This window comes from Scatophagus argus, chromosome 19 (assembly GCF_020382885.2).
Source record: "Scatophagus argus isolate fScaArg1 chromosome 19, fScaArg1.pri, whole genome shotgun sequence".
NCBI lineage: Eukaryota > Metazoa > Chordata > Actinopteri > Scatophagidae > Scatophagus > Scatophagus argus.
This window is the reverse complement of record NC_058511.1, coordinates 11,955,412-11,981,047: the sequence shown is the minus strand read 5'-3', so window position 1 is coordinate 11,981,047 and position 25,636 is coordinate 11,955,412. Positions and strand designations below refer to the sequence as shown.

The 25,636-nt window shown below is 40.4% G+C and overlaps 5 protein-coding genes across 19 annotated transcripts; 3 read left to right on the top strand and 2 right to left on the bottom strand.

Moving 5' to 3' along the window:
• Window positions 1-198: 198 nt before the first annotated feature.
• Window positions 199-5,260, top strand: pgm3 (phosphoglucomutase 3). 2 transcript variants are annotated; one of them, XM_046373242.1, is made up of 13 exons: window positions 199-348; window positions 933-1,141; window positions 1,408-1,592; window positions 1,786-1,853; window positions 1,983-2,116; window positions 2,254-2,449; window positions 3,144-3,301; window positions 3,389-3,472; window positions 3,558-3,656; window positions 3,781-3,900; window positions 4,004-4,126; window positions 4,585-4,758; window positions 4,854-5,260. In XM_046373242.1, coding segments are annotated over exons 1-13 (1,641 nt in total). In that variant the 5' UTR covers window positions 199-347; the 3' UTR covers window positions 4,944-5,260. The 2 variants fall into 2 exon arrangements, with proteins under 2 accessions (XP_046229198.1, XP_046229197.1); XM_046373241.1 differs by lacking the exon at window positions 199-348 and adding an exon at window positions 361-483.
• A 452-nt stretch (window positions 5,261-5,712) lies between these two features.
• On the bottom strand, window positions 5,713-9,557 carry ngs (notochord granular surface). Of its 3 annotated transcripts, none has more exons than XM_046373244.1 (11): window positions 9,060-9,557; window positions 8,587-8,749; window positions 8,153-8,302; window positions 7,943-8,062; window positions 7,748-7,843; window positions 7,271-7,405; window positions 7,064-7,174; window positions 6,880-6,990; window positions 6,614-6,738; window positions 6,119-6,424; window positions 5,713-6,002 (listed from the first exon to the last, which is right to left on the bottom strand). In XM_046373244.1, the coding sequence occupies exons 1-11, from the start codon at window positions 9,257-9,259 to the stop codon at window positions 5,909-5,911; spliced, it is 1,611 nt and encodes a 536-aa protein (XP_046229200.1). In that variant the 5' UTR covers window positions 9,260-9,557; the 3' UTR covers window positions 5,713-5,908. The 3 variants fall into 3 exon arrangements, with proteins under 3 accessions (XP_046229200.1, XP_046229199.1, XP_046229201.1); XM_046373243.1 differs by having other exon boundaries at window positions 8,587-8,752; window positions 9,060-9,538; XM_046373245.1 differs by having other exon boundaries at window positions 5,713-5,997; window positions 8,587-8,752; window positions 9,060-9,534.
• Window positions 9,558-9,807: 250 nt separating this feature from the next.
• Window positions 9,808-15,897, top strand: ccnc (cyclin C). Its single transcript, XM_046373084.1, has 12 exons — window positions 9,808-9,968; window positions 10,318-10,424; window positions 10,695-10,779; window positions 11,270-11,339; window positions 11,586-11,637; window positions 11,755-11,810; window positions 13,010-13,045; window positions 13,142-13,233; window positions 13,349-13,416; window positions 13,520-13,599; window positions 14,074-14,192; window positions 14,566-15,897. Exons 1-12 carry the CDS (start codon window positions 9,937-9,939, stop codon window positions 14,618-14,620), a joined length of 852 nt encoding a protein of 283 aa, XP_046229040.1. The 5' UTR covers window positions 9,808-9,936; the 3' UTR covers window positions 14,621-15,897.
• On the bottom strand, window positions 11,470-21,856 carry LOC124050490 (zinc finger protein 135-like). Of its 12 annotated transcripts, none has more exons than XR_006841634.1 (7): window positions 21,442-21,856; window positions 20,451-21,134; window positions 18,556-18,919; window positions 17,870-18,174; window positions 17,675-17,791; window positions 16,572-16,657; window positions 11,470-13,674 (listed from the first exon to the last, which is right to left on the bottom strand). XR_006841634.1 is itself a non-coding variant. In XM_046373083.1 (5 exons), the coding sequence occupies exons 1-4, from the start codon at window positions 21,611-21,613 to the stop codon at window positions 16,612-16,614; spliced, it is 1,266 nt and encodes a 421-aa protein (XP_046229039.1). In that variant the 5' UTR covers window positions 21,614-21,856; the 3' UTR covers window positions 11,477-13,674; window positions 16,572-16,611. The 12 variants fall into 12 exon arrangements, 3 of the variants coding, with proteins under 3 accessions (XP_046229039.1, XP_046229038.1, XP_046229037.1); XR_006841638.1 differs by having other exon boundaries at window positions 17,870-18,169; XR_006841636.1 differs by having other exon boundaries at window positions 11,472-13,674; window positions 17,675-17,824; window positions 18,055-18,174.
• A 2,620-nt stretch (window positions 21,857-24,476) lies between these two features.
• LOC124050943 (otospiralin-like) lies at window positions 24,477-25,388 on the top strand. Its single transcript, XM_046373942.1, has 2 exons — window positions 24,477-24,503; window positions 24,586-25,388. The coding sequence occupies exons 1-2, from the start codon at window positions 24,477-24,479 to the stop codon at window positions 24,799-24,801; spliced, it is 243 nt and encodes an 80-aa protein (XP_046229898.1). The 3' UTR covers window positions 24,802-25,388.
• Window positions 25,389-25,636: the final 248 nt, after the last annotated feature.

The following is a 25,636-nucleotide window of genomic DNA, read 5'->3' as shown; positions in this document are numbered from 1 at the left end:
AGATTTTTTAGCGTTTGTCCAGACTCCATGTTTGCGCTATATGGGCCTAAAATAACGCTGTTCTTGGAGACATTTAGCCTTTAATGGGTCTAAAGCTCTAAAATGTAACAAATATATATATTTTTAAATTGCATGATGTTGTTTGGTTCCGGTGACCAGGGCGTCCGTACATCTGAATAGGCTACTACAGTATGGGAGAAAAGCGCACTGATAGGCTCAATGAGTGTACGTGCATCACGTGACATACCCGGAACTACAGCCACGTCGTCAATGAGAGAAGGAACTGGAGAAAGAGGAAGCGTTTCATTGACTGCACTTCACTACTTTTATTACCCAGAAAACAAGACAGTAAGTGAATTAGAAACAACTTGAAGCGCTTACAGGTATAACTACGGTCTGAGTTGTGTCTTTTACACGTAGCACCAGAGGCGCCAGTTTGTGCTTTATGAGTCAATGTCAGTTTTAGCAGGCTGATGTCGCTAAGTAAGTTTGTCTGTCATTCAGTCATTATGATTCAGTTTACTGAGTGAATCTCTTCAGCAAACGACATACCGCTGCAAACTTTGCCCTCTTCTTCTTCTTTCACACAGCACTTGAAACCTTTGTCCAGGCGTTGATTTCTGTAGGCGGCTTCGCCCGAAAAAGACATGTCCTTTATGGTTTAATTAATTCGAATCTTTAAAAAAGTTTAATAGACTTCTCAGTATATTTTCTTAATACAATAGCTCAAATTCACGCAGTCTCAAACACCTACTTTATGAAAACGATTCTTACATGTTGTAAGCGATAAAAAACTTAAATGTTACATTCTGCTGCATAAAAACACGTTTACTTTTGATACTTTAATATATTTTGTTGGTAATACTTCTGTGCTTTTAGTGAAATTTCACCACTGACTGGTCAGTTTGTTATGACTTTGTAATGTGTTTCAGTGATGGCTCAGTTCCAGGAGGTGTCAAAGCAGTCCAGTCTGCACCCAAAGCCTCCAGGGTTAAATTTGCAATATGGCACTGCTGGTTTTAGGACAAATGCCAAACACCTGGACCACATCATGTTCAGGATGGGACTGCTGGCCACTCTTCGCTCCAAAAAGACCAAAGCCACCATTGGATTAATGGTCACTGCGTCACACAATCCAGAGGTGAGAAATGGATTCTTGCGATAGATCTGTGATTTAGTTTGTATTCTTTGTGGACAATTTAGATCACTGGTTTTGTTTTGGAATTCAGGGTTAATATTCCCAGTCACATTGTTTATTTGACACCATAATGATGTTGTTTTTGTCATATTGTTATTGAAATGACAGGTGGCACGTCTCTCTTTTATTTTATGTTCATTTCACAATCATAATTGAGCCTTCTACTTAGACTTCCCCCTGTCTCTGTCTGTGTATCTGCACTCATGCAGGAGGACAATGGTGTGAAGCTGATTGACCCCATGGGGGAGATGGTGAAACCGACATGGGAGGGCTACGCCACACAGCTGGCTAACGCAGAGCAGGAAGATTTGCTCAGTGCTCTGAAGGATGTTATAGAGAAGGAATCCATAAACATGAGCCAGGAGGCTAACGTGTTTGTGGGCAAAGACACCAGGTATGATCTTAAATAATGTCGTGCTTGGAGTTAGTAGATACACCAACAGCCATCCAGGTAACAGTGCAGAAAAGTAAGCTGATATGCATTTTTACCAGACTTTTTATGCTTCACAGTATTAGTAATTCTTACTGTGACAGCAGCTCAAAAACATTTCTAATAACATGCTAAAAGACATGTCTTCTATCTGTAGAAGCAGCAGTGCAAGCCTTTCACAGGCAGCATTGGATGGAATATCTGCACTTGGTGGTCACAGCAAAGGTAGAGTTGATTAAACCTTGATACCCTTATATTAAATCTTTTGTTTATGTTCTTAATTTTTTTGACGTTTAGAATAGTCCTATTTTCTTGTCCTATTGCTCTTCATGTGCCTTTTTACTCTTTCATTAGACTATGGTTTGGTGACCACCCCGCAGCTCCACTACATGGTTTGCTGTCAGAACACACAGGGTGAATATGGAGAAGCCACAGTGGAAGGATACTATAAGAAACTCTGCCAAGCTTTCATTCAGCTCACAAAGAATGTAAGGAGACATGGTGTGTCGTGTGTCCTTGTGACTTTGTCCTTGTGACTTTGTTCAAGCCCTGTACATTTGGGCATGATTGTATTTTTGCGATATGTCCCTCTTTCCAGGACCGACCATCTTTTTCTCTCTGATAGGCGTCCAATTGCACAGATGACCAGAAACATCTTTCAGTGGACGGTGCTAATGGTATTGGGGCTCTAAAACTGCGTGAGATGGAGAGCTACCTGAAGAAAGAGCTGCATATATCACTGTTCAACGACGGCAGTAAAGGAAAGCTCAACCACCAGTGTGGGGCTGACTTTGTCAAAGTGCAGCAAAAGGCTCCCACAGGTATGACTGTCATTTCTATACAGTGCTTTATTTGACTCAAAAATGAAGAAAGATGCAGATGGAAATCTTTCATGTTAAAAAGAAAATACTTTTTATTAACTTGTAAAGTATAGTTTCATTAATAGAGTGACAGCAAAACAGAGGATATGATGAAATGTCACAGATGCAGCGTTTGACCACAAGATGGAGACTGTTAATCAGTAAATTTCCAACAATAATAACAATAACATTTTGTTGTAATAAATCAGTTGCCAATCTATTATTAATCTATCTAATAAAATATTTCTCTCTTAAATCTTAACCTTTTGAAGTTTATAATGAACCCTTTTTTACCTTTAAACGAGAGGTGTTGAATCAGTTTTATGATCATATTAGAGGATGCAGTTTTTGGTGCTTTTAACCCATTATGATTTATAGAGAGATTTGAATGATAGGAACAAGTCACTATAGTGCAGTACAGTTTAATAGGAGCACAAGCTACATCCTCCAACTCAACTCAACCATATCACTGAATCAACACCTTTCTAAAACAGTTTCAACAAAATCTGAACATTGTAACTTTGATGAAAGTCAGACTTATAGCTGGACTGTTATTAGACTGCATTACTTTAAGAGAAGTAACTGGCAGATGGTGCTGTTTTTAATTTTTCCACTTCCATCTTGCATCTCTCTGTTATGTCTTGTGTCTGTGAAGGCATTGAGATTAACCCAGGGGAGCGTGGCTGCTCTTTTGATGGCGACGCTGACCGAATAGTTTACTACTACACAGACTCTGAAGGGCAGTTTCACCTGCTGGATGGAGACAAAATCGCTACTCTCATCAGCACTTTCCTTAAAGAGTCTCTCACACAGGTGGTCTGTCAAATACAAACACAGAAACAATAAAAGAGTCCATGTACACCAACTTTCTGTGAACAGTTTTTGTTTCTTTTCACACAGGCTGGTTTAGACTTGAAGATAGCGGTGGTACAAACCGCTTATGCTAATGGAAGCTCAACACACTATCTGGAAGACACTATGAAGGTGAGAAAATACAAGTGTGTTTCTTTTATTCCTTTTCATATTTGATTTAGTTATTGCTCACAGATTTTTATGTGATATGATTTAGGTAATAGTGAGGTGTGCTAAAACTGGAGTGAAGCATCTTCATCACGCAGCCCAGGAGTTTGACATTGGAGTATATTTCGAGGCCAATGGTCATGGAACTGTGAGTAAAGCATCAGTCATCACTACACCAGCACCACGGTTAAAGCCATTGTTTTCTGTGTTAATGTTGTGTGAATTAGTGACACATGTCCTAACATGGAATACTGTGTATGTGTTGTGGTCAGGTGTTGTTCAGTAAGGCGGCTGAAGAGAAGATCCAGCAGCTAGCAGAGGACCCCAGCACCGACGATGAGAGGAAGAGAGTGGCTCTCCTTCTGCAGAACACTGTGAACGTCATCAACCAGGTGGACACACACACTAACCCACACAGACCCATTAAAGCATACAGCATAACTGTGACACCTGTGCATAGTTCTGATGTATGACTTTGTTTTTTATCTTCTAAAGACTGTAGGTGATGCCATTTCTGATATGCTGCTGATTGAAGCCATATTAGCCATCAAGAGTATGACTATCCAGCAGTGGGATGCCATCTACAGCGACCTGCCCAACAGGCAACTCAAAGTCAAGGTGCTCATTCATTTATGTATTCTAATATTTCTGATTTGTCTTTGCCAAATTGCACGGGCTGCTTTGAAACTGCCCGCATAATGTAAAAAAAGTCATCAGTTCTCCATCCTGTATCCACATGTTATATTCTGAAGAGCTGCTTCTGATACATATATTTTAAAATTCCAACTTTTTTATGACTTTCTTTTCCTGAGCAAGAAGCTGATGAACATGTTATTTATTATGAGTCACAGTAAGACCTTTTATAGTCAAGAAAAAGTACTTCAGTTTGATATACCTGTGACTGCAGTAACCTCATACCTGGTGGGGTTTCATTGTATTACTAAAGAACACATTTATAGACTTGAAGACAGTAGAGTTTTGTGTTTGTGCATAATGTGCACTCCTGTCTATGTCACTTCCACATGAATATATTGTGCATAAGCAGTTACACATAGCTGTATTTATGGTTTCTGTAGGTGTCAGACCGCAGGGTTATTGACACAACAGATGCAGAGAGACGGGCAGTGAGCCCAGCAGGACTACAGGAGGCCATCGACAATTTAGTGAAGAAGTACAAACAAGCCCGCTCCTTTGTGAGACCCTCTGGCACCGAGGATGTGGTGAGGGTTTACGCTGAGGCAGAAACACAGGTGAGAGTTTCTTTTGGTCGTCTTCTGGGACATTTATCCCTTTGTCCTTTTGTTTCTTTTCTGTGATATATACAGATGTTGTATTTGTGTTTTAGGAGAGCGCTGATGCCCTGGCACATGAAGTCAGCCTTGCAGTGTATCGTCTGGCTGGGGGAGTTGGGGGTGAACCCAAACCATTGCACTAGAAACACAAATCCACACGGCACTGACAAATTAATCTGTGATATTTTAATGCAATCCCAGTTGATAGCATCATTTTCTAAAGTTGGAATTTATCAAAATTGCTTCTTCCAGTGAGGTGCCACATGATTTTGTACTTTTATTTGCACTTGGTACTCTAATTTTCTATTTCTTTGTATTTGTCTGTTGTTGTCAAGATTACATCTCATGTGCCATACATGAGATTTAATGCTACTCTTGGCTTGGTGTGGTATCTTAAACAGGCTATTATGTGCCTAACATTAAGGGTTTCTATGTAATGTAAATAAACTAATTTACTGGATACATGCCATAATTAATACAAAAACTGTCTTCCCAGACAGAGTAAGAAGGTTTTAATTATGGTTTCAATTACATTTTAGTTATTTCGTAACTTTCCACTAAAGGGAATCTAGGGAAGGGAACAGTTACTGTATGTAATTTCTTGTCTTTCTGAAACATTGAAATCACAAGTTTACACAAAGGGGTTGTAGCAGTTGTACTTTCCTTAAATATCAGTTGCTGCATTGGTTTAAATGGTTATTGTAAATGAGATAAGAGTAAAGTATATGTGAGGGTATTGTTTGTTTTTTCATTTTAAAAGAAATTCACTTTGATTGCTTGCTGTTTATTTGGTTGCTTTGGGAGACATGTTCCTGACACACAGGAGGAGTAAAAGAACAGAAAGGCAGAGGGAGTTAGGAGCAGGCAAAGTGAGAGGACACAGTGTGTATCTTTCTCAGTGTTAACTCTGAAGCATAACGAACACGATCCTTGAAATGGACACAAGCTGTTTCAGTATAAGGTATAATTCCTCTAAATGTTGTACAGTGTGTCTTCTCTTAAGTTTAGTATTTAATTCTAGGATTTTCAAAGCACTCAGGACAACTGAAAAATATGACATGAAATGTTGGTGAGGGTCACTCAGTGAGATTTGCCACGGATAAATGATCTATTCTTCCTCTGTGTCATCGGCTGCTCCAGAAATGGTGATGGTGCGCTCCTGTGTGTTGCTCTCGTAAGTCTCCTCATCTGTCTTAACTGTTCTGGGGACAGGGCAGCAGGTGGAGAAATAAGATTAAGATATTTTACTTCATCAGTAAGAGATTTGGACTAAGAACAAATGCAAATGGTAGACAAAAGATATTCTGTCACACTCTACCTGATGAGGACAGTCTTCCTCTCAGACATCTCAGTTGCCTGCTCCCCTAAGTCTGTCTGCATGTCTGATGAGGCTGCCTCCACTTCAGCGCTGCCGGCACCTGGGGTTTTCTCAGCTTCGCTACTGGCTGAGTCGCCAGAGGCTACATCTACCTTCGAGATGGCTACAGGGGCAGAACTATCTGAGACTGAAGATGAGGCCGAGGCTGCGTGCATGCTCACACAGGAAGAGAGATGCAGGCCTCCGGAGAGGGAAAGGTTTTGGACCATGGTACTCAGTCGACTGTCTTCTCCCTCAATCAGCTTCCTGATAAATAAAAGGAGGTAAGAGAAGTTAAAATAAATGCTACATGCAAAATATCCTTTGTGCAATGACACAAGGTTCCTCCTTGTCATTGCCCCATCGTATATTTCTACTTAATGTAAAACAGTCATGTTTACCTACTGTGGAAATGACATGGTGATGTGCTTTAAGCCAAGGTTATGCTTTATTCACCTGTAAGTGGTGATCTCAATCTCCAGAGCCATCTTTACATTTAGCAGGTCCTGATATTCCCGCAGCAGCAAAGCAATCTTCTCCTTTGTTACTTTCAAATCCAGCTTAATTGCCTCAATATGCTCCTGTTACAGTAGAATAAAACAGAATAGATTTATTTTAAGGAGTTTTGGGCCAGAGGATGAATAGAAAATGTCACTAGCATCCTACTGTGTGACCATTCTGAGTAAATATTAATAAATGAAATGGCACATCATGTCAGTTACCTGTAAGTCCTCCTCCTTCTTCTTGTATTTTTCCACTGCATCACGAATCTGAGCCTCCAAATACTCGTTTCTTGTCTTCAGTGCATCCAATTCGCGTTCCTTGCTGAGAATCTATACGTACGCACAAACACGCAGCTAAGAAGCTGTAGAAGTAAGAACAGAAAAATTAGAAAATCATACTCACGTCCTTCTTATAGCCTGTGATTTCCTCTCTCACGCTTCGAACACTTTGAACGTGTTTTGTGGATGCGCTGCTCAAATCCTGAAACTTTGACCTGTACCAAGTGTCCATTTCCTGAAGAAAGAATGAATGTATCGGACATGCTGTTAATAACCCAAACAGTAAAGATCACGTATGTTGTTAGCATCAGTGAGTGGCTGTTCCACCTACCTGTAGGTTGTTCGCTGCAATGTTGTCATATTGAGACTGAATCTGTTTGAGAGCAGTGGAGAGGTCTGGGAGGCCATAGGTCAGGTGCACCTTGGAAGTCGCTGAATAGATATGCTGCATCAGGTCCTCAATTTCCTTTCAGTGGATCACAAACAACCACAATTGAATAGAAATGTGAACAGCACTAAAATACTGTGTTGTCTATGATATAGCTCAGAGATATAAAGGTCATTTATATGAGAATATGTATCTATGTTATCAAGATTTACTCACACCACAAATTAGTCAGATCATTCGCCTTTAGCTCCCTATGAGCCTTCACCCCATGCTGATAATTGCCATGTTTCCAGTCTTAATCATTCTATCTGTTCTACAGGGCTTCATCTAAGTACACCCTGTCATAGCAATAATTACCAGCCCATTAAACCATTAATGATAAAATGAAAGGGATGCTATAGACAGACAAACATGCATTACCTCCTTGTTAACTCTCTGCAGGAAGGCCAGCTCAGCCTCCAGATGTTCCAGGTGTTTCTCCAGCACAATCCGTGCTGAGGTTTCTCTATCAACATCCTGGGACAGAGAACCACATAACATACGCCTTCTATTGACCTACTGCTTTGACGACTTATTAAATTTGAAGATGTGAAAAGAATTTACACTGTGCCTTACCGGACGGAGAGTTTCAATGTCGTGCTCCGTTTTTTTCCGGGCATCCACAGCCTCATCATATTTGGCCTTCAGCATGTCTAGCTGGCCCAACATCGCCTCCTTGGCTGCCAAAGACACATCCTGTACATGGCGTGAAAAGGAGAACCAGTGTTAAGACACCTGGCTTCTGTACTAGTCACAAAAAACCATGTGAGATATGACTTCCCTCACCCTCTGGCCTCTCATTTGCTCTGCAACCCTGTTGAGATCCTTCAGCTGAGACTCATACAACTGTCTGAGGCCTGACGGTCTGACATGGCGGCTCTTCAGGGTCTCAATTTCAGCCTCCAGCAGCTTGTTTTTGGACTCCAGGGTTCGCACCTACAAAATGGAATACAGGAGACAGAATATTACGGAGTGATTAGAGGTTGACGGCACAAAATCTGTATATTTCTTAATACATGTATAGCTTTTGTCATGATTCTTTATGTAGGAATAATTTATTATAAAAAGTTATGGCATAAAGACCCAAAGAGTTCAGGGCAGAACAATTGTAAAAAACTTAAGTGAGTGTGCAAAGTTCAGTCATCAAGAGTTAAAACCGTTGCTGACTTAAGAAGTGATACATGAGGAAGTGTGTGTCTGTGTATGGTTGGTCCTCTTGCCTTTTCAATATATGCTGCCAAGCGGTCATTGAGGGCCACCATCTCCTGCCTCTCATTAGTTCGAGTCATCATAAAGGCCTGGTTCTCTGCTGAAGCTGCATCCAGGTCCAGTTTCGGCCCAAATCCCTTAGTCATACCGAAGCACATAGCTCCCATACTCACACTGCTGAAGGTGTCACCAGAAAAGAGTTTCAGCAGAAGAACCATAGTTTGGATTTCGTGGATGTTTTGTTTTCATTTTGAGTTTGATGGTCTATTTGGTACTTTACATTCATATATCACAATTTCTGACATCTGATTTCTTTGTGCCTTGCTTAAGGGTGAGAGTTTATTTGAAGTCTCTGATTTTAAACCATCTCCAACTCTTCTCACCCAATGCTTAGTATGTACTCAGACATTTAATTTAGCTGCAAACCTAAAATAATCTAATACAAGTCATTAGAAGTAAATATAATTCGTGACAGGTGGCTCACCTGGTCATGTCAGCTTTAGCGGAGATGGCCATTCGCCCCATCGTCCCACCACGCCGAGTGAAGCTAGCCGACCGGTGCCGGGTCTCCCTAGTGCGGGTGGGAGAGGGACTGGACACACGCAGCTGGTAAGCTGGAGGGGCCACAAAGGTACTCTCGAAATGCCGGCGGTATGAGGACATCCTTTCTTGACTGCGGCTCATGATGACGTTCCTGTAACTTCTGCAGCTTCTACTGGAAACTCCAAACTGATCACTCGCATCTTTTAGTTTATGGCGGGGTCTTTATATTTTCAGCCCTCCCCTGAACACTACAGAGGAATGTTGAACCTTCCCAACCCAAGGGTGAATGTCCTTACAAACATCTATCAAGGTTACGTCAATTCACTTATTAAATGCGGTTGCGAAAATCTTAATATTCTAACAATAAAGAACGCAATTACCCGTCAGTTTGCCGGCAGATTTAATTTAATTTAATTACATTTCATTTAATGAGTGCTGTCTACCATGGATTTGTAATGTTGCTTTTAGTGTTTTACTCATACAGTGTTTTAGAGTAATTTCGTTGCACATCCATCAATTTGTCAATCCACACACCCATCCACACATCCATTCTCCTTCTGCCCCATCTATCATTTTCACATTCTTCCAGTTGATGGCATGTGTTATAATAAGTAAACAGTCAGAAATACTTGCTGTCTATGGAAGTTTTAAAGGCGGAACAAGAATTCCGGAACCATTCTTTTGAGTTCCCTTTCTACGGAAAGGTTTTTAGGTTACTCCTGTGTCTTAGCATAACTACTTTTCCACTGCTACACACTACGTTGTAGGAAATTGATACAACTTTAAAGTGTGTCTTTCTCTACCTCAGCTGCTGCGATATGGCGGGAAACTTCTGGCAAAGCTCTCATTAGTAAGTTTTTATTAAAATTTGGACATGTTATGTCTTTATTTTGTGAATTACCGTCTCTGTTGCGAGGCCTAGCTGTGTCGTACGGCAAAGCCATCAGTTTCTGCTGAACTATTGCTACCATATGAAATAGCTAAACTAATACAAAAGGGAAGCCTGTTAAAGATAAAGGGTGTTATAAAACCCCAACCAGAGTAACTTTTCTTTACATTTCCCGTGCTTTGGAACACTAATATAGATGGCGAATTCAATGGTTTGTGTGCTAACTACCCGCTAGCTTGGTTGATAACAGATTGACTAACAGGCGTGACTGTGAGTGTATTGAAACAATGTCTTATTTTTACCGTCAAAGTCTGCAGTGGGTTCTGGACAAGCAGGACCTGATGAAAGAGCGCCAGAAGGATCTGAAGTTTCTTTCAGAAGAGGAGTACTGGAAGCTGCAGATTTTCTTTGCCAATGGTATTTGATAAATTTGTGGAAGATTTTTCATAGCCTAAGCCTCATTTCCAATTCCTGATGACTTATTAGATTACAGTAAATAACTTGACATCAAATTTACGGTATCATGTGAATGCTACAATTATAGTCTAATAGTGAGTATTGTTGCCATTTCAAAATTCTGTGTACTTGTACTTAGTTTTCAAACTTACAGAGTATTTTTGACTGGATAATGAAGTTGAAGTGTTTTGCTTTATGTGATTTAGTGTTTAATTTAGTGTTGAATTTCAGTGATTCAGGCTCTGGGGGAACACCTGAAGCTGCGGCAGCAGGTCATTGCTACTGCAACTGTCTACTTCAAACGCTTCTATGCCAGGTGAGAGGACATGTCATATCAGCATAAAACTGATGAGGGATATAAGATTAAAGTTCATCTGGGATTTTGGTTGCAGTAAAGTGGTTGTGTACCTAAAATGTTGTTCTGCCATTACACTTAATTTGTGTAGGCGGACAACTATGTGTGCTTGCCCATATTATTTACATTATTTATCTTATTTCTGTCTCACCCATGTCAAACAGTTCTAGTTTTAGATTGGGATAACGTATAAATACCCTGCAGTCTTTGTCCACTGGCCTCAGTTATGACATGCAATAATGACATTTGATCTTGTCAGTGTAACACAGCCTTAAGGTAAAACCTTAATCTAGCACACATTTTTTCTTTCCATTAATTTACCTCACATATTGTAGCTTTGTGCTGTGTGTAATCGTCATCGTCGCCTAATTTCCACTTCCTGTTTTTTTGTGTGTTTGCTTAAATCCTGCTTGTTTGATGCTGATATATCTCTATCTTTATTTATTTGAAGGTATTCCCTGAAAAGTATAGATCCAGTGCTCATGGCTCCTACCTGTGTTTTCCTGGCTTCTAAAGTTGAGGTATGGAAAGTTCTGTAGTTTAAAAAAATAAATAACGAATATTTTCTAAAAGTCAGCTCATGATGAGCAAGAAAAAAAAGAGAACAAACTCCACACTCTGCTTCTGATATCCATTTCTTTGACATTTGGTGGTGAGCACTGAGATGCTTCTCATCCAAATCCTCCAGTAGCACCACCATGGACTGTTTTGTATCTGATCTGTGCTCTATCCATCTGATCAGAGTTCAAAAATTTATGTCCTTTCAGGAATTTGGAGTAGTGTCCAATACCAGGCTGATCTCTGCAGCAACATCTGTGTGTAAGTTGTCACACTGAGCAACATATTTCCTAAACATGAAAGTAATGCACATCCTGAAAATTGTTTTTTATTCTGCAGTGGAGACAATGTAATGATATTTTGCTTTTCCTCAAACAGTGAAAACAAGATTTTCCTATGCCTTTCCAAAGGAGTTTCCTTACAGAATGAATCATGTGAGTAAAACATTTATGAAACAATTTAAAGTTTAGGCTTTTAGAAACTGCTGCCATTACACTAAATGCATTGTAAAAACTATAATCAGAAATAACATTAATTTAACAGTAAATGCCATGATAAATTGAGGACAAGTAAAGTCTAATGAAACAATGACAAAATATTTAATTAGACTGTCCAAATGTGTGTTTGTGCTATAAAGAGACTAAAACAAAGTCAGAAATAATTCACCAGTTTAAACCACTCAAATAACCAAATGCTGGTGGATCAGCTATGCTATGAATCAGCCCCATAATTGTTTTCCAGCTTCCTCCACGAGTTATTTATGCACTGCCGTGTTACATTACAGTGTACCAAGGACCTCTTACACTGTGTCACAGTGTTGTCATGTCAGTGTCCACCAATATGTAAGATTCCACAACTAATGTTCACAATCCTCTGATAAAATCCTTGCTGCTGTGGGAGGTAGCTTAGATCGGGGCCACCTGTGTTGAACTACATGCGTATTCGTTCTGCATTTCTCGCTGCGGTGTCAAGTGGTGTGTACTGCCGACATTTTATTTATCCAGCATCTCCTCTGAGTCGCCAGGACGTCAGCTGGGCTGTTCTGACATGCTGCCTGTCCAGAAAGCTGTGTAAACTATTATTTATAGTGAGCCACCATGGAGCGATAAAAGGCGGGAGTGGTTCACACAGTAGATAATGAGTTCGCAGGCTGCTGCAACTCCTGCATGTAATTGCTTAAGTCCAGTCTGCATACATAGTAAGAGTGGTGGCAGCCCGGGGCAAACAGCCATGGTGTTTGTTTGAAAGACGAGTTGATATTTCTTGATGGACCTCCTCCCCAGCAAAAACTCCAAGATTATTCCTTTATCTGGCAATGTAAACAGCATTTGAAGGCAAAATTCTGATGTTTATTAGGTATAATTATTTAAGTGAGTGAGTTAAAGTTTTGAAGTGCCACTACAGGTTGTCACATAAAAAAATACATGCACTGCACACTATGAAAGGACTTAAATAAATTACAGAAAGAGATATCCTAGTTGATTTTCAAGTAATCTGATAAGGGGGTATTTTTGCCCCTTATTTTTGTTATATCCTATGAATAGGTTGTCGTCTATGTTTTCTGTCAGACATTGTTAGAAAAGGTTGAGTTAAACTGGTCTGACATGCTGAATATAATTTTGTGTCTTTACAGATATTAGAATGTGAGTTCTATCTTCTGGAGTTGATGGTGAGTGGGGAGATCTATGTGTTACTGCTACTGTACTGCAGGTTGTGTTTTGCTTGACTGGATGGATTACTTACTCTTAATGTATACATTTTTCAGGACTGCTGCCTCATAGTGTACCACCCCTACAGACCACTGTTGCAGTATGTGCAGGATATGGGACAGGAGGACATGCTGCTACCCCTGGCCTGGTATGATGCCGTCTGTGCATTTATTTGGAAATCAGCCAGTGATGTCACAGATGATTAGATTCACAACATACTAGGTATAGATGGTAGGCTTACATAATTTCTCTGTCTGTGACAGGCGAATAGTGAATGACACATACAGGACAGACCTGTGTCTGCTCTACCCTCCCTTCATGATTGCCTTGGGTAAGATTTGTCCCCTTGCATTTCTCACCACAGCTATTTAATGTAGTTACTGACTTAATTATCAGACATAATATGATCAGCTGTTTTTCTTTTCTTCCCACAGCCTGTCTGCATGTTGCCTGTGTGGTACAGCAGAAAGATGCCAGGCAGTGGTTTGCAGAGCTCTCTGTCGACATGGACAAAGTAAGCACAGCCTCATTCTCAAGTTGTTGATGTTGGAGAGTCCATAAAGGATGAGACATGTCCATCCACATGTACCTTGAGAACATATAAAACAGAGATATAAAAAGAGAAATAAGTAGAGCATGTCAAAATGTTATTTTCTTCTTTAACAGATAAAAACTATAGAGAAAAGTCCAAGATTTACAATATTTTGATACCTTTTTACAGTTACAGTATATGCAGCCTTTTACTTTTAATGCAGTGCAGTGTTAGTCATCTCATTCCCTGGTTGATGTTGTCATTCCATAAAGTGCTCAGCATCTGATGCTCAGATGTCCCTTTAATGTTTAACAAACATATTTTGGAGATATTTCGTAGACATGTATTTTTATGTAAGTTAAGACAAAAGCAACCACTCTGAACTTTGCACTGGAATACAGGAGAAGAGCAGCTGTGGATTATAAATTAATTTCTGTTTCTATGTTTTCTGTCAAGATCCTGGAGATTATCCGTGTCATTCTGAAGCTCTATGACCAGTGGAAAAACTTTGATGACAGAAAAGAGATAGCCGCTGTGCTAAACAAGATGCCTAAGCCCAAACCACCTCCTAACAGGTAAACCTCACTTGGGTTTAGTCTGTAAACCCTGTTGTCGTATACAGAACATGATTATTTTATTTGGTTGTGGCTGGTTCATATTTTTCCATATACACTGAAGTTAGCAAATTGTGTGAGCATGAAACTGCTTTTACAAGTGCCACAGAGCAGAAAATCCATGTAGTCAGTGAACAACTTTACTAAATGCCATGGATCTGGAACATGTACAATCCCCTGACTGCTAAGTTAATCACATGAGGAATACTGTGCTCAGCGCTGTCCTACTCTGCTGTTACATCTTGTATATTAATGTTTTTAGGACACAAATAATTGAAGTCTCTTGTATTGTGTAGCCGCATGTAATTATTTTCTTTCTCTGTGTTGTCTACAGTGAGGGTGACCAGAGCTCCAATGGCAATCAGAGCAACTCCTACAGCCAGTCTTAGCGTCTGTATTTCCATGGCTGTCCATAATGTTGATGCACGATCTCTGTGGTGTCAGCTGGAAACAAAGCCACATTTCAGCCTGTGAAGTTGTCCTTTCTTCTTTGACTGACACCCCACAAAAACTTGTGAGAGTCACATCTTCACTTTCCCTGTGTCTGATCATTATGGGTTTATGGACTGAGCGAGTGGCCACTGAAATGTCTGCAGCGACGAGCTGATCCGTAATTACAGTTTTGTTGTCGCGATGAGGCTCTCAACTCTGTTCCAGACTTGAAATGAACTAAAACTGAGGAACATCCTGGGGGGAGAGGGGAATGTAGGGAAAACTGATAGAGAGAACAGATATGATGGTTTAGTAGAAACCTTTTTAATGTCATTGTGATTATCCTGACATCCTTGAACAGCCCAGAGGAGTGAGTCCTTTTCATGTGGAGCTCCATGGGATTCGAGAACACTTGATCACAAGTACTGTGTGAGTGGCCAGTCTGGGTGGGTTTTCTTTTCCTCAGGGACCATAGTATTCTTCTCTGTAAAACCATTTGATCCTGTGCTGTTAGAGAGTGAATCTGATTGGATATCACCCTGTGCAACTGTGATGTGATTGGATGCCCTGTAAGGTCTGTGCTGGTTGATTATGAACCTTGGCAGGAAAAAAAAATCCCAGAGGCTCCTTTTTAATGGTAGAGATGACCTCTATAAGTACAAGATTTTTACTGTTTTGACTCATGACAACCTCCTTCCTCCCATTCCCTCTTCTCTTTTGTAAATAGCTGTATAATTCTGTTCATTTATTTTATCTTTCATGTTTTCCCCTTATTAAGTAAACTTAATGGAAATCTTGAGCAGGTTTCACTTTGTATTTGTGCTTCAGATGAAAGTGCCCCAGTTTTACTGTCACGATGCTGTTTGCCTGCTGCAAAGCTTATTTTTCACCTTGTGATTTCATTTATCCTGCATTAGCTATACAATATGTTTTGTGTAAAGCTTTTTTGTTTTGTAAATCCCTTGTTTTTATTTGTCAAGAAATTGCTTTTTTGTAGTAAATGAATTACAGTTGGTCTAGATTTATCTGCTAAGTTCTGGTTGTACATTATTTTTTAAAATCTACCTTCTGCCATCTATTTAATCACTGATTGGGGCAATATTTGTGTGTATATGTGTAGCTGTCTCTATAATTTTGTGCTGTAGTAGAGTGAGAGTTGTGTTTGTACTCAACAAGGTGCTTGAATGCCTTAACAAATAAAAGCTGCTGGTTACACAGAAACCCCAACATAAAAGCACATTGTTCCGTTCAGGCTGACCGTAAAATGTATTTTAGGGGAGGATTTTGTTGCATTGCTTGGATACATCATCAGATTTTTTTCCCCTCACTCACTTCATGTACATCTTATTTTTGTCAAGCATTGTGTTAAAGGCCACTTGCTTGTCATTTTCACATGCCAAATGGCAGAGACAGAGATGCCTCTAAGGCATGTTGGATGCAGCCCTATTTTGCTTTCCCGGCTGCCGTTTTCCTCCCCTCCATCTGTTACATGACAATTCACATGAATGGCTGTGAAAACAAAAGGGCTTCACCCCACCTAAATATCCCTGCTAGTTCTGTTAACATTTCCCAAAATTGTTTTATTACTTGAAAGTCTCTGTTTGTCGTTTTGGAAGATTATTTATGGTAAAATAAAAATGTATGGTGTGCTAAACAAAGTGATGTTATGTGTTATGTGGGGGAAGCTTCTGGCACGTTACACCAGTCATGTTCAATTAATTTATCTAACTTCAATGTTACTACAATACAGTGAATGTGGTAGGACCTCTAGTGGCAAATACAATACATACACAACAGTTTGAGTTTGGAATTTAAGTAGGCAGAAAAAACAAATGTAATTGTGCATTTTTTCCAAATTGTGGATGAGGAAAAAATAACTGACTGAATAGTATCAGAGGATGTGTCTACCTGTAGTTGTTCCTGGGGTTCACAGCCAATGCCCATGATGTCACTTCACCTGGAGGAGGAAACTCCTACGAGCTGCAGCATTTCTCCTTCAAAATAAAAAACAAGTTATTTTTAACCATGAGGAGGAAAGCCAGCTGCAAAACCAACAGAATTATTGCATTAAATAAAGAGCTGAACAGTGAGAGAAACTGGTAGCAGGAGCACAGGGGCTAAATAATAAAATACACGATGACTGAATTCAATTTAGCTGCTTGTGGTGCATGTTGGCTCATGGGGACAACTGCCTTTTTTTCGTGCTATTACAAGTTAAAATGTCTTCAACAATGGAATATAATATTTGCAACAGTTGCACCACAGCTAGGCAATACAATTAATTTTGTTATTTAACTTTACATAAAACTCCCACCTTAGTGTAAACAAACTGTAGCCTAACAGCTGATGGTTGTCAAACTACCACAATCAAACACAAGTGAAGCTGGGACTTTGGTGGCCTCTGATGCTTCATGCTGCAGGTCATGCATTAGGTGATACACTCTCATTAAAGACATGCAATAAAAAGGGCACCATCTGCTGGGAGAATACTTAAACAAATTTTATATACTATAAAATTCAGATGTCAAAACATCAGAACACAAATTTAGCTGGATGAAGAGTCAGAGATACACAGGACAGAGGCAGACAGTGTACACCAAGGGAATAAGGGAACTCAAGGTGGTAAAATGAAAAAACTAATCACCGCAGCCAAAACACACCCTGATCATGAAAAACAAATACTGAAATGCATGGAAAAAGTGGAACAAAAGAACAACTGGCAGTGAACAATGGCCAGCAGAGGGTACCTTTGATATTGCCTGTTGTGAAGAGGTGGAAACAAAATAGCACCACAAAGCAAAAGACAGCAGTGATGAGAGAAGGCAAGAAGCAAGAAGATGGAGATGTTGGCATGGTTCAGACAGGAAAGTGCAGCCTACAGGCAGTCAATAAAAACAAAGGGAGAGTCGGTGAACATGCAAGAATTTGTGAAAAGAAAACTACAACTAGAAGACACAGAGATGGGTCTGAGACCAGATCCAGCCCCACAGCTAACTGATCTGCCACCCTACCTGTAGTGCTTCATGTTAACGAGTTGAGAGAGGGCGGAGATGATGTTGTCTTGGGCCACAGATTCTTCCTCCATCTCAAAAAGATCCTTCTTTGCGGCTGGGGACTTCACGGAGGCACTGGAGGAAATTCCTCTAGTCTACATATTGGTACTGTCGACAAGGTGTGATAATGGCACGAGGTTACTGAAGCGTTACCTGGCTGTGTTGCAGAAGTGACTTTTTTTTCTTTGCATTCTTTTCCTCTCTTGCTTCGACATTAAGATGAACCAATTGTTACAGAATCCTGCATGACTTTTGTGCAAATCAGTGTTATGGACTTCTCTATTTTAACACTGAAAAAATAAAGTTATGGTGCAGGAGCTCAACTAAAACCAACTCACTCACAGAGTCCTCAGATCAGATGCACTCAGAACACCTGGACTGACGAGGATGAAATAAGCAGCTTCTTCTCTCCCAGTGTTTCTTCAACACGTGAAGGTAGGAAGTGTCTGCAAGCTGACCTGAGGTTAGTTCAGCAGAGGTTGGAATCCCACCAGAAGAATTTGTGGGTCAATTTTCAATAAAGTGCCAATTCTTGTACATATACTACAAGGTTTGATTTTTAGCTCCAATATAACAATAGTCTCATTTTTATGTCCCACCAAACGTGACTGCAGGTTATTCTACATCTCCACTTTACACTACACTTACACATTACACTAACAAAAGCTTTGGTTCGCATTTTATTTTATTTTTAATTTATTTTCTCATGACTTTTTCCTCTTCTCCCCACCCATTTCAAATACAGCCACTGTTTTATCCCCAATGTGGACATGAACATGCGCTGACAAACTCGAAGTCTTCTTCCATCCACAACAAAATAACAAAATAAGGAGACTGACCTCCTGGACTCTTCTGCTGCTGTCCGCTGCCTCTTCACATTGCTCAGTTCCACTAATGATTTGACATAAATTTTCCTCTCTTTCCAGTCCAATTTCTCCCAGAAGTACTTAAAAATCTCCCCTCTCTTTGATTCATCTATTTGTCTACAGTTCAGTTTAGAAGATTTTTGGCAGACCACAGACTGGCATGGCATGCCCATTTGTCTTGCCTCCTTCAACACTGTCTCTTTGTTTTTTCTGCCAAGATAGGATTGGCCCTTCATCCGCCTCCTTTTCTGGACGTTGGCCTTCCAGGTCTCAGGATTTGGCCTCTTCCTCTGCCTTCCCAGACCACCTGAGGAAACCACCTCAACTGCTTCTCCCTCTGATTCAAAGAAAAACAAAGAAAATAAGTGTGAGCCTTGTATGTATAAGTGTGAAGCATAATACACACACACTTTAGTCCACAAACCTCCATCACTTGTGCTGAAACTCTCCTGCCTCAATAGCCCTATCATACTTCATTTTCGCAATTTCACAAAGTTCCTCTAAAGAAAGAGACATAATCTATCCTGAAAAGAAAAAACAGTACATATATAAGACACACAACGTTGATGAATAACGTTACATCTCAGTCACAAAACGAATGTGTGAGTAAACACTGCGGTAACCCAAACGCTGCTAGCATAGCAGAGCTACTTAGCCTAGCGTTGGCTACCGTAATGCCGGACCGGCGTGCGTTTAACGCTACGGAAATGTCACATCGTTTGACAGATAAGCAACATTAGTGGAGGTCGACAGCAGCGAAAAATATAACACTACTGTCAAACATTAACTTTATTGACATACTTTACCTTAACAGTGAACGAAGCCTGCTTCTCTTCCACAGACAAACAAGCAGTAGGCGGGGCCGTAAGGCCAAACGCGGGAGATACGTTTGATCTTGATTGACACTCCTGACATCCAATGGAGATACGTTTTAAATACGTGACGTCAGAACTCGTTCTTTCATTGGTCGTATAAATACCCAATACATCAGTTGTTAGGGGGGAATGCGGACAGGTCGTAAAATGTAACATGTCAAAAACGTAAAAAGTGGAGATACGTTTTTTTCCGTAGAACAGCGAACAGTTTTCCATTGGTGATGCAAGTGCTTCATATCCGTTCACAAGCATGACTGATTTTAAATTATGTTAATTTTTTTTCCCAAAGTACATGATAGTGTAGAGCAGAACAGAAACAGGACTGCTGTTTCCACAAACACACAGCAAACAGCTGCTGAACTGCGTGAATCCAAAGTCTGAGGCGAATCAAGTCTTGACCTCAGTACTTCAATCCTGCTGGAAGAACGTGGCTCCACGAGCATCTCTGCAGCTTTGTTTACTCCTGATGCTCTCAACGACACACTCAAAGTATGAAGCTGAGTGAATCTTTTATCCCAAACACTGCATGTGAAAGGTTTCCCCCCGTGAAGACAGTTAAATGTCTTCAAGATGTGTCTGAAGTGCAAACGTTTTCCCACAAACTGAACAACTAAATTATTTCACCCCAGAATGGACTGACATGTGAGTGGACAAACTGCAGATGAATTTATAACTCGCTTTACAAACTGAGCCCTGCCTGAGTGATTTTTTTTTTTTCCCCCTGAATGAACTCTTAAGTGTTTGTGTGGATTCTCATGTGCCTCACAGCATTTGCTCTCCAATTAAAGGTTTTTTTACAAACACAGCAGCTGAAACGTTTTCTTTCAGAGTGAACTCTTTGGTGTGAAGTTAAATCTGAGCGTCCTGCAAATCTCCGACCACAGACAGAACAGCTGAAGGGCTTCTCTCCTGTGTGGATTTTCATGTGTCGTATCAGGTGTGCCTTTCGTGAAAAACCGATACCACAGACAGAACAACCGAAGGGTTTTTCACCTGTGTGAATTTTCATATGTCGGCTCAAAGCTTCCTTTTGTGAAAATTTTGTCCCACAGACAGAACAGCTGAAGGGCTTCTCTCCTGTGTGGATTCTCATGTGTTTCACAACATCTCGTCTCCACTGAAAAGTTTTTTGACAAACTGAGCAGCTGAGACGTTTCCCTTCTGAATGAAGTCTCATGTGAGCCCTTAACCAGTTCTTCCTGTGGTATCTTTTATCACAAACTGAGCAGGTAAATGGTTTCACTCCTGTCTGGAGTCCATTGTGTTTCTGCTGATGTCCTTCATTCTTCTTTAAACCTGAGCGAGGTTCTCTGGTCTCCTCCCAGTCACGGCTGTCATCAGTCTCAGAGTCAGAGGAGGAGTGTGAACTCCTGTCGTCAGTATCTGGTTGTAAATCTGGATCTGAGCTCCTGGCTTGTTCTGACCCTTCGCTATCCTTTCCATCCGCTTCTGTTTTCATCTGTTCAGTATGTCTTTGATGAAACTGAGAGGACTGAGGTTTCTCTTCATCAGCCTCCTCCAGCCCTGGAAGCTGCTCTCCCTCGTGACTGGTCCACAGTTCCTCCTGCTCCTCTTTAATGTGTGGCAGCTCTGGTGGCTCCTCCTGATCCAGACTGTGGATCCACTCCAGCCTCTCAGGGGGATCCTCTCTTTCACTCACCGAGCGCGGCTCCACATCTGCGGATAGAAATCAAGCATGTATTGTTTGAAGTAAACAATAAAGGCTTTGAGGTAGTATGCGTGATATTCTTATTTCAGATCAGATGTTGTTCGGGTGTCATCTCAGTTTTGTGTGGTTTTTTTGTTTTTGTGTGTGGGCAATAAATTCGAATCTACACTGAACACTGAACATGGGTGTTTCATTTATTTAGTTGAGTTGAAGACCATAATGTGGATGAGGATCTCAGCTGCGTGTCCCAAGCAAAGATTTTCTCCTTTCACAAGTTTCCTAGCAGTTTAAAGTGAGAGTAAAAAGTGTACAAACCTGCTCTGTGTAAGCGGATTTCAGGCTGAAGAACAGCGTCGAGTAGCTTGCGTTGTCCACAAAGCAGCACCTCGTATTCTCCTATTGTTCTTTCAAACAGCTCACATATCTCTTCAGCTGCCAGAGTTAGTCGCTGGTTGACAAAAGCTCTCAGCATTTGGACTTTAGACATTGTTACAAATTGACAGCAGCAACTTTTCCTCCAGAGACAGATCACCTTCACAGCTAGCAGGTTATGTTAGCTTCATTAGTTTCGTAGACCACGAGAGAATTCAGATGTTCCGTTTCCGACTGTTTCCTGTTAGCAAGCTATGCTAACATCCTTTGGGATTCTCGGCTAACATGAGATGAGTCTGTTGTGAAACATCATAACACATAACAGACGAAATAGACATGATAGTGACAGGAAGTGCATTTAGTTCCGGTTCCGTGTACTTTTCAAAATAAAAATGACCCACCTTCGAGGCCCGTTTCTTTTGGTTCAGAATTAACAGTGGTAGAAACGGAGCCCTTCCACGAAATACCCAGATCCTTTACTTAAGTATAAATACAAATACCAAAAAGTAAAGTAAAAGTTAGCAGTACAAAAGCACGATGTCAACAAAATACATTTTTAATTAGATAAGACTTTATTGTCATTGTAGTTACATAGCGAAACTTTATTGGTAGCTCGCAAAGACCAGCAGCAATCAAAGAGAAAAATAATTATTAAACTGGCTAAAATAAGAGACAAGATAAATGAGATAAAAAAAAACAATATAGTGAAAAATATATATTGGATAAGAAGTGTGTTAACAGTTTGCCTACTGTTTACACTGTTGGCAAACTGATGGCTGTCCGGATCAGTGGGGACGTCATAGTACTCTTAGTGTGCAGTGTGACTGCTGCATTTTCCACTGGCAGCTTCGAGCTTTCTGATTATTACCATTGGAATCGTTTACAAAAGTAAAATAATACAACAGCATAATTTCATTGAAGTGTATTTATTATTATAAATGTGGTTATTAAATATAAGCTATTAGATGACTTTAGTTTGAGCAGCAGTGGTTGGTGAAAGTGGAAATGAATGTCACTGTTTTCTGTACTGTTGGATAATTCAATCAGTGTAACTCAAGTGTGTAGTACTGTGAACTTCTATGACACCTTTAAATGTGAAATAGTGTGCATATTTATTATTTTCTCTTGCAATATTCATTGTGCATTTGAATATTAACATATGTAACACTCAGTGTTACGAACAGGCCACACATCGACCTCGTAGATTTTAGTTTAACTTTTCACCACCAGAGGGCGCCAAACTGTTGTTATACTGCAGGTTGGCTGGAACTGGAGCTCATTTTGAGCTACTTTGCACTGAACTCCAGATAAAGATTATTTTCACTCTGGACTCATCTGCTGGTTATAGATTGTTTGGTTTGTATACATAAGAAAATAGTTAGAAATGTGGTCACAATAAGATCAAACAGATCTCTTAATGCTCTTATACGCGCTGGTGCTGTAATAACTGTATTTTTTCTAGGGATGTAAATAAATAGTAAATAATCCTGCCGTCTAAAACTATGTGTGCAGGGGATACTGGTACAACTGTGACTTTTTTATAAATACAGAAAAGTTCTCACACAGACATCCATTCATGCAGTAAAGGTCAGAGGTCAGAGGTCATGTGGGGATGTACGTGTGAAATGGAAAAAAATCTAAAAGCTTCAAAACTCTGCAGAGAAGAAGACTTTGAGTCTGCAGACGGACCTGAACACATCTACAAATCCTCCGATCCACAGAGCAGGTACACATCTTTTCTTTTGAAGACACTTAAAAATCTTAAAAATATTTCAACATCTGATGTTGAAATTGTTTTTTCTTTTACTTTAGTGGCACTTTGTATTAAAAACTAAATGTGCTGAACAAATAGACTGAAATGATTAGTGGGATTTCTCCTGTTCGATTTGCTAAGCTTACTGTTTAATAATATTTTTCTATTTGTTTTTAAACTAGGTTGTTTATTTTCTAATTCGTACTTTATTCTACTCTTTTCTGTGTATTTTATCAGCATCTTGTTTGGATTTTAAAGTTAATCTAAAAGGTTTAAACCAGAGACAGATTCAGTTAACTCAGTTGTTGATTTGGCCCCTTACTGTCACCTAAAAGCTTTGTCATAACAGTCACAAAAGTGGTGAAAAAGTCCTGTCAACACAGATCTGATATTCATAATAACTTTAAAAATATCTTCTTATAACGTGAAAAGGTCCTGACAGGAGAATGTGAGATAACCAACCCAGTTTTTTGTGTTTCTGCGTTTCATGTTTCACTTTTACCAGAGAAAAGTTTTGCAGGATGAGGACAGTCTGTTCTGATTAACTTACTGTCTGTCTGATGTCTTCAGTCCAGCTGAAACATGACAAAGTGTCTCCTGCTGAGTGCCTTCATCCTGCTGACTGTCCTGCTGCTGCTGCTTCCTGCAGGTAACATGAAAAACAAAGAGCGGCTCTTTCACCTGGATGTTTACAGGCCAACACTATGACCAGTAGAGGGCGCAGTTTCACTGTTCAGCTCTTCTGAGTGGGATGCCATGTACAGTACATGTTAATACTGTGAAGGGGAGTCACATGAATCAGGCAGCGGCATTTCTCAGCACCAGGGAAGACAAAGGGTAGTTACTTTTCGCACCTGGATGTTATTTTCGAGGATTTGTGATGAGGATGACGAAGAGGCGTGAAAAACAAATCTTGGCTCCTCTCGTTTTCATGACAGACTGCTCCCTCTGACCTCCCAGCTTCACGAAAACAATGTAAAACAGTGTAAAACTCAAAGCGGAGAGTGTGTGAGAGCGGGAGGTCTCACTCTGTCTGAGCGTCAGAAACACATTCCCTCAACATCTGTTCATTTGCAGGTCTTCTAATAGTGAACAAAAGAACTGAAGCAAAATCTTTGCGTTTTAGTTGAACTTGGGGGTTAAACATTTGAGGATAAATAGATTCGTCGCATTACCATGAAATCTTTCTTTCATGAAGTTTTCTGATGATGTGTTTCAGGTGCAGATGAAGAGGCGGTCGACGCAGATGAAGGTGAGTGTGAGCTCATTGTTTCTGTCTCAAGTTTCTTCTTGAAATCAGGTAAACTGGACACCTGATATTAACCGCACCCACTGAGACAGCAAACTCTCCCTTCAAATCCTCTGCAGGGACAAGACAGAAGCGCGGTGTACCTAACTGGGCGATGACATCTTCGGATTTCTTCGGCTGGGTGGAGGAGCTGAGGAAACACGCCGGCTACGACCGAATCGATGACCTGGCCCGAACTTTCTGGGCTCATTTTCCCTCCGCAGACCGACTCGGATATGGAGCGGACGAACCGGATGAGTAGAAGCCCTGCTGTGATGAATCACTGAACAACTGAGGAGCTGAAATGAACAAAAGCTGAAATTCACTTCACTGAATAAAGACTCGTTGTTGTCAACTTTTTTTTTTTTTTTTACAGGATGTTGCAACACGCTTCGTCCTGCGTCCTTTCTGTCCATATTCTCCTCTTATTGTTGGAAGAGTCCAGATGTCTCCTCCGCTTGCACAAATACGCTGTCATACAGAATTAATTGAATTAACACTGTCAGCATTCATGTGAAAATGATTGCTGGTTTGGTCTCCTCCCAGTCACAGCTGTTTTCAGTCTCAGAGTCAGACAAGAAGACCATCATGTGGATGAGGATCTGAGCTGTGTGGCCCAAGCAAAGATTTTCTCCTTTCACAGTTTCCAAACCACTTTTATTCTGCTGGAGGTCAATTTAAATGGGTATTTAGTAGTGTTACTGATCAATTCAGGCCCACATCTTGACATTTTAGTGCAAATTGTTTGAATTTTACGTTTTGTCTTATAAACACGCATAGCGACTGCCCTCTACAGGTTGAACCCTGGCTATTGCAATTGAATTTTTTTAAGCGGCTGATCCGGAACCAGGACGTGATCTTCTTTCAAACAGCTCACATATCTCTTCAGCTGCCAAAGTTAGGCGCTGGTTGACAGAAGCTCTCAGCGTTTGGACTTTAGATATTTTCAAAAACTTTTCCTCCAGACAGATAAATCACGTTCACCTCCGTCTGCTTCCAGATAGCAGGCTTAGCGAGCTTCATTAGCTTCAAACTTTTATTTAAAGTACAATTTCTCGTTGTTCGGAATTAGCTGTGGTAGCAATACCCAGATCTTT

What these genes read in the sequence shown, in the direction of transcription:
- pgm3 (XM_046373241.1), top strand. An exon ending in ACTTGGTGGTCACAGCAAAG is followed by an intron (nt 1,854 to 1,982) that starts GTAGAGTTGATT and finishes CTCTTTCATTAG; the next exon opens with ACTATGGTTTGGTGACCACC. An exon ending in ATCTGGAAGACACTATGAAG is followed by an intron (nt 3,473 to 3,557) that starts GTGAGAAAATAC and finishes GATATGATTTAG; the next exon opens with GTAATAGTGAGGTGTGCTAA.
- ngs (XM_046373243.1), bottom strand. Translation starts at nt 9,259, where the DNA reads ATGAGCCGCAGTCAAGAAAGGATGTCCTCATACCGCCGGCATTTCGAG. An exon ending in ATTGAGATCACCACTTACAG is followed by an intron (nt 6,425 to 6,613) that starts GTGAATAAAGCA and finishes TTTATTTATCAG; the next exon opens with GAAGCTGATTGAGGGAGAAG. An exon ending in AGGAAGACTGTCCTCATCAG is followed by an intron (nt 6,003 to 6,118) that starts GTAGAGTGTGAC and finishes CCCTGTCCCCAG; the next exon opens with AACAGTTAAGACAGATGAGG.
- ccnc (XM_046373084.1), top strand. Translation starts at nt 9,937, where the DNA reads ATGGCGGGAAACTTCTGGCAAAGCTCTCATTA. An exon ending in GCAGATTTTCTTTGCCAATG is followed by an intron (nt 10,425 to 10,694) that starts GTATTTGATAAA and finishes GTTGAATTTCAG; the next exon opens with TGATTCAGGCTCTGGGGGAA. An exon ending in TCCTGGCTTCTAAAGTTGAG is followed by an intron (nt 11,340 to 11,585) that starts GTATGGAAAGTT and finishes ATGTCCTTTCAG; the next exon opens with GAATTTGGAGTAGTGTCCAA.
- LOC124050490 (XM_046373081.1), bottom strand. Translation starts at nt 21,613, where the DNA reads ATGTCTAAAGTCCAAATGCTGAGAGCTTTTGTCAACCAGCGACTAACT. An exon ending in AATCCGCTTACACAGAGCAG is followed by an intron (nt 21,135 to 21,441) that starts GTTTGTACACTT and finishes TTCTATCCGCAG; the next exon opens with ATGTGGAGCCGCGCTCGGTG. An exon ending in ACATATGAAAATTCACACAG is followed by an intron (nt 18,920 to 20,450) that starts GTGAAAAACCCT and finishes TCTTTGAATCAG; the next exon opens with AGGGAGAAGCAGTTGAGGTG.
- LOC124050943 (XM_046373942.1), top strand. Translation starts at nt 24,477, where the DNA reads ATGAAGAGGCGGTCGACGCAGATGAAG. An exon ending in GGCGGTCGACGCAGATGAAG is followed by an intron (nt 24,504 to 24,585) that starts GTGAGTGTGAGC and finishes ACCGCACCCACT; the next exon opens with GAGACAGCAAACTCTCCCTT.